The sequence below is a fragment of the Musa acuminata genome, chromosome BXJ3-5 (assembly GCF_036884655.1).
Source record: "Musa acuminata AAA Group cultivar baxijiao chromosome BXJ3-5, Cavendish_Baxijiao_AAA, whole genome shotgun sequence".
NCBI lineage: Eukaryota > Viridiplantae > Streptophyta > Magnoliopsida > Zingiberales > Musaceae > Musa > Musa acuminata.
In genome coordinates, this window is record NC_088353.1 from 1,339,074 (window position 1) to 1,345,207 (window position 6,134).

The 6,134-nt window shown below is 52.2% G+C and overlaps 1 protein-coding gene across 1 annotated transcript; it reads right to left on the reverse strand.

The window, feature by feature from the left end:
• Positions 1-3,127: 3,127 nt before the first annotated feature.
• Positions 3,128-4,288, reverse strand: LOC135638142 (probable BOI-related E3 ubiquitin-protein ligase 3). The gene is made up of 3 exons (XM_065151114.1): positions 4,142-4,288; positions 3,794-4,040; positions 3,128-3,700 (listed from the first exon to the last, which is right to left on the reverse strand). The coding sequence occupies exons 1-3, from the start codon at positions 4,195-4,197 to the stop codon at positions 3,170-3,172; spliced, it is 834 nt and encodes a 277-aa protein (XP_065007186.1). The 5' UTR covers positions 4,198-4,288; the 3' UTR covers positions 3,128-3,169.
• Between the last annotated feature and the right edge of the window lie 1,846 nt (positions 4,289-6,134).

Consider the following 6,134-nt stretch of genomic DNA (forward strand, 5'->3'; position numbering starts at 1 on the left):
CGAGCTTCCTGTGTCAATCATAATCCTTCTTACCTGGGCATTGGCGATTCTGGCGGTTATTACCAGCGCGTCGTCATGCTCCAGTCGTCCGGCGACTTCGGGGGGAAATGTGACCTGGGGGTCGGGAGTTCCATGGGGACCCTCGTCCCAGGCCGAGCGGGCGTAGGCCTTCCTTCCAGACATGCTATCCCCTCCGGACGCTGGTCCGCCAGTGATGACGCTGATTAGGCGCTCGGCCGGGCCGTCTGGGCAGGTGGGGGGGGTGTTGCCTGTCTGATCGTCGGAGGGGTCGAGGCGTCCTTCCCGACGGAGTTCGTAGATTTGCCGCGAGAGCTCGCGGCATTCCTCCGTGTCATGTCCGTTTTGGCGGTGGAAGCGACAGTACTTGGACCGGTCGGCCAGTTCTCACGGGTTGTTCATCGGGTAAGGGGTTTTGAGCAGTCCCCTTTCCCTGATCTGGAGAAAGACTTCTGTGCGGGATGTACCCCTGAGGGGTCCTAGCAGGGGAGGATCGGGTTGGTGGAGCTTGCGTCTGGGAGGGGGAGGTCCCTGAGCCGGCTCTGGTCTTTCCCTCTTGTGCTCCTGCCGTTTCCCCCCCGTCCAGGCCTCGACTTCCACGAACTGGTTCGCGCGCTGGAGCATCTCGGGGACCGAGGTAGGAGGTCGCTCCACGAGAGACCAGAAGAGCCGGGAGGGACACAGGCCTGTTACGAACGCCTGCATTGATAGTGAAGGGTGAGCGTCCGGGAGTTCCCGGATCCTTGTAGCAAAGCGATTTACATAAAGGGAGAGGGGCTCATCCTCCTTCTGGGTAAGCCCGAGGAGGAACGCCATGGAAGGCTTTGGGCGAGCGCAAGCTATGAAGTGGAGCTCGAAGTTCTTGGCGAGCTGATCGAATGAGGCGATCGTCGCAGTCTTCAAGCCTCCGTACCACGCGAGGGCCGGCCCTCTCAACGTGGTGGGGAATGCCCTGCTCATCAAGGCGTCAGAGGTCCCGTACAACGACATCTGTGCGCGGAAGGCCGCTGTGTGGTCGGCCGGGTCCGCGGAGCCGTCATAAGTGTCCAGGGGGGGGAGTCGGAAGCCTGGGGGAATGGCGTGCTCCAGTATCTTCGGCACGAACGGCGACCCCTGATGTGGGCCTTCCGTGGGCTCTCCTGGTGGTCCGGCACGGATTTCCCTTTGCACATTATCAAGCCGTTCGTTGACGAGACGTAGCTGAGCGCGGAGGGAAACTGCAGAGTTCGAGGATAGAGCCTCTGGTTCCGAGTGGCCTTCCGGGCAGACCGCCGCCTGCTCGCGGGTTTGAGATAGCGGCACCCGTGGTGAGGTGGGGGGCTCTCGAAGCTGGGTGGGAGCTTGAGTAGGGACCCCCTGTTGATACAACGGCTGGGGGCCCGGGGGCCGAGATGGACGAGAGACAAGGGGGACAATGGTTTGTACCATGTCGGTGAGTAGCTGGACCTGGTGAGTGAGGTCGTGGAAGGCTTCCGCCGATACGGGCGGCGGATTGCCGGTGGTTCCGTCGGGGGGCGATAAGCCCGGATCGTTGAAGATCCGCCAGTAGCGCTCCGAAGCCGTAGCGGGACGCTCTTCCCGAGGTCCTCGGAGAGGGGGGAGTTCTCCCGTAGCCTCAGTCGGGAATGGTCCCCCGATCGCGAGTCTGGCACGCTCGTCGTGATGATCGCTCGACATGCTGGGGGCCCTCCTTCTAGCGCCAAAATGTTACGGTAAGTAACTTTTTAAGCCGTGGCCTCGGGGCCGACGCGGCTCGGTTCTGGGGCTCGGAATGTCGAGGATATCGGGCGCAGCTCCCCCGGAGTCTCCCGGTCGGGATGGTGGCTGCGGGCAGTAGATCGGGTCGGCAGCTCCGCAGCAGCGCCGGGAAGAGGCCACCTCGTCTTCGCTCCTGCACACAGGTCGGGTCGGAAGCTCGGCCCGACCCCTCCGACGATCAAGTTAGAGGGAGAGATGTGGAGGGGGTTTTGGAGGACGGAATGCCTCCATACAAGTGTGGTGTGCGAGTGTCTCCTCCTCCTCCTCGTCTGGAACCCTCTAGTATTTATAGATGGGCCTGGGTAAGTACCTCGCGCTGCGTCTGACACGCCCATTGGGGCTGTGTTGGAGACCGGGCTGCTGCAGGGTATGGCGCATCTCGATTGGCGTGTTCCTTACCCTTGACCGAGCCCTGGAAGGCGCAGAGCTGGGCTCGTTGGACGAGGGGTGAGGGTGTTGTGGTGACGGACGGGATCCAGTCCGGGCGTTAATGCGCCTGGGACGGCGTCCCAGGGTTTCGTTGACCGTGGAGTGAAGTCACGGTACAGGGTGGCTGACGTCATTCACGTCGTTTCGCCATTATTGCACTCATCAAGTTAGAAGTCCTTATCATTCACAATCTGTAATCTTCCAGAATGATGCTGGCTCTCACCTTGCAGGAAGAACATAAAATGAGTCTTCCGATGGCAAGTTCAAGCACAGAGTTCTATTCACGGGCAACAATGTCATGTGTAAGTAGCTATACAGATATGCACTCTGATCGATTGAGACCAATTAGGTACCCAACATATATTATTATTACTCTTCGGCAGCTATCCACAGCAAAGGCCAAAAGAGATGCAACCAAATAACACACAACAGAAGCATGATTGTTAAACTACATGGATGTGTTCTCCAAGTCAAGGCCTCCAACATCACCGACCAGAACAAAGCCATCAAACAAGGAAAAGGAGACACTATGCAATTTTCTACGGCAGTCTGCATTCTCTGCAGGTCAATGCATTGGAATAGTGGTCCTCATCTTATGTTAGGTTAAATAAATGCAAGTCTCGATTCAGGGGGTGGTGAGAACCTAACACAACGAGAAATAAGAATCCATAGACTGCAATTGCATTTTAGCTGGCATAACTTGTTTGCGTTTGTTCATTGAAGCTGATCAAAACATCATGAAAGACTTGTTGTCACAAAGAACAAACCCATGGAGATTTTAATTCATTTAACAGATTGTGGTTTTTGTGTTCGGGAATATCTAAATATTATTCCGAGAAATTTTATTTGCTAGAAAGAAAATACCAGTCTTATCAGCTAAGAAAGATAATATTGAAAGCCAGAAAAAGAATACCAAGGAGAGGAAAGAAAACCTTTCTGTTCACTGCTTTTAATTTTCTTGGGTTCACGACATGTTTACATTGACGGTAGCATTCTTGCTGCAATTGCAGATGGGGCATGCGTCCACGGCCGGGCCGCACGCCGCGCACAGGCACAAGTGCCGGCACGGCAGCAGCAGCACCGACGGCTCACCCTCGCGGCAGCTCCGGCAAGCTCTCCCCCAACCCCTCCTCGCGCCGGCCTTCCCCTCCTCGTCGCCATCATCTCCGTTGTCCCCGCAGCAGCAGGACACAGCGTCGCCGGCGGTCAACGCTGCCGCAGGCTTCGCTCTTGCCTGAGTCGCAAGCAGCTGTTCGAGGTTGGTCCGTAGAACCGTGGCCGTGGCCTCGGTGCTCCAGGCCAAGTCCCGCCATATCTGGTTCTCCACGCAGAGGCTCTTCATGCGCCCCTCCAGCGCTCGGTTAAGCTCCCGGAGCCTCGTGATCTCTTCTTCCATGGCCTTGAGCTGCCTCGAGGCGCCTTCTTCCATCGCCGCGACGATCTGCCTCACGAACCGCTTCCGCCGCTCCGCGACCTCCGCCCTCACCTTCTCCGCCTGCCATAGCCAATTCGAAGCCATCAGAAACCGCACCATTCGATCAACAGAAGCCAGAAGCTACAGCTAGCCTCCGGGAGCCCGGAGAATTACGTGCTGCAGGATGAGGCCATCGATGTCGAGCATCTGCTGTTGCAGGTGGGAGGAACTGTCGACACCGCGAAACGAAACTGGGCGCGACAGTTTCCTCGACGGTTCGGTGACGCCGCTATCGGAGGCCACAACAGTGATCACCGGAGCCGGTGAATTATACACGGCGGCCGCAATGGAGTCCGGCGGGGCGCATACCGTTTGCATGTCGTACAAACTCGGCTGGTTCTCCGCACTGTTGATGATTTCCCTGCACGATAATACGCAACACAACCATGAGAACATAGAAATCCACGACTGATCACATGCACGTACTTACATTGGGAAAGAAAGTTTGAGAGGAATTACTACCTGTGGGTGAGGAGTTGGGAAGGGAAGACGTGAAGCTGATGGGCTTCGACTGCCATGTGAAAAGGTGTGTTTATGTGCTTGGTTGGTGTTTGATGTATTCTCTTATTCTCTACAGCGGATGGGAGGTCGCTGGAGAGCAGAGGCTGGTGTGGCAAGGAAATGAATGGGGAGGAAGGCAGCATGCAATGGGCATGGCTTTTATACTGAGTATATATATATATATAAATATATATATATATATATATATATATACAGAGAGAGAGAGAGAGAGAGAGAGAGAAGGAGAATCTGCAAAAAGAAAAGAAGGTGGGGTAAGAGGAAAGAATTGGTCAGTTGGATTGTCCCTTAATTTCTCTCAAAGTCAAAGAAAAGAATTAAGAAAGTGGTTAAGAGACCAAAGAAAGGATATGAGGCTTCTAACTTTGGTTGCCAAAGTCAATGATGGAGTGTGTAACCTATGTTGGGATCAAAACGATGGGTTACTCTTCATTTTCCTTTTTTTTTTAATGATATTTAGGAATGGATATTTTGGAGCTTCTTTGATGCCAATTGTTCATCATAACTAAAAATAATAGTAATGAAGAAGAAACTTGCAGGTTGTAATAACTTCTTGTAATATGATGTTTCACCAATCAATTGTCCTGCCAATGAAATATGGTGATCAGAAATGCACCAAATGATGCTGTCCTTTTGGTGACTTTTAACCTACTCAATGAATGTGATCAATTCCATCATTGACTAAAATATATCTTCTACATTACAGTAGTTTGAAAGCTTCCCTGACATCTGATCAATCTGAGCACAACCTGAATGGACAAGCTGAGGAAAGAAATATATTTTAGTTGCTGTCCTCTAATAAATCATTTGGATATTGTGGTTTTGCTAGGATTATGTGCTACTTTTGAGAAGCAATACCCCTTTCTTTATGCATTCCTGTTGATAACCAGTAAAGCATGATCTCTTTGCCTGCCTGTTCTACCTCACTCTGTGATGAGGGTGGCAGACTCGTTCCCCAAATCTCTGAAACACAGCAGAGTTTAGGAATGGAGAGAGGAAAAGAAACCTTTTGCGATGCTCATCAAAGAGGATGTAAACAGATGCATGTGATTCCCCTCCATTAAATGACTCCATTATTGTTGTCAGTAACATTACAGGGAAAAGGTTAAGACATCACATGACTACTACATGCCATATAGGTGGATTAGCAAAGGGGAAGAAGGGGGCACACACACCCATAACCTTTTACTTGTCCCGAGACCAGCTTAAAGATGAATCCTCAAAAGACACAGCTGCCCTACACCCCATGAACTTTTTCCTTTGTTCTACCATACCCCCCCTCCCCCCCCCATTTGGTGAGAATCTCACAGCTGAATCCCTTCTCCCTCCCTACCTTTCCTTTCCTCTTTGTCTTCTTGTCTTTCTTTTTCTTCTCCTTCATTTCTTTGGTATGTTCAAAGCAAAGGTTGTACAGGAAAGGTTGCAGTCAGGCTCCCAGCATGCACCTCCCCAAAGCAAACTTCCACCCTCCTCCTACGCTTGAAAGTTCGTTCTGAGGCAGCTTCCCTGCCACCACTGTCATCTGGATGTTTGGTCTCCCACTCCCATGATTATTTCGTGCGCTGGAAACATGCCTTGCTTGCTTACTTTCTGAGATCACGGGAGAAGCCCTTCCAAGGAGTTTTTCGGCTTGGAATCCATGCCGTGTCCTCTGGGTACCAAACCAATGGATGCAGAGCCCATGAAAGTGCTGTGGGGGTTCACTTCAACCTAAGCTTCTTTCTCATCTGAGACATGGTCATGTGTGGGTCCTCAAGATCAATACCCCACCACAGCATCAATGTCTTTGGGAAGCTAACAAGAACCACTCTGACAAAAGAATTGACTGCAGTCGAGTAAATCCTGAAGTGGATAGTTTGTATTGCTGTCCAATATAAAATGCTACAAAATCCTAGCATGATCAGTTCTTCTTGGATTCATCTAATGGCCATTGTCG

Excerpts from the sequence above, each read along its gene's own strand:
- LOC135638142 (XM_065151114.1), bottom strand. The coding sequence starts at position 4,197 with ATGGCAGTCGAAGCCCATCAGCTTCACGTCTTCCCTTCCCAACTCCTC. Across the intron at positions 4,041-4,141 it reads TCCCAACTCCTCACCCACAG|GGAAATCATCAACAGTGCGG; the intron begins GTAGTAATTCCT and ends ATTATCGTGCAG. Across the intron at positions 3,701-3,793 it reads ATGGCCTCATCCTGCAGCAC|GCGGAGAAGGTGAGGGCGGA; the intron begins GTAATTCTCCGG and ends TGGCTATGGCAG.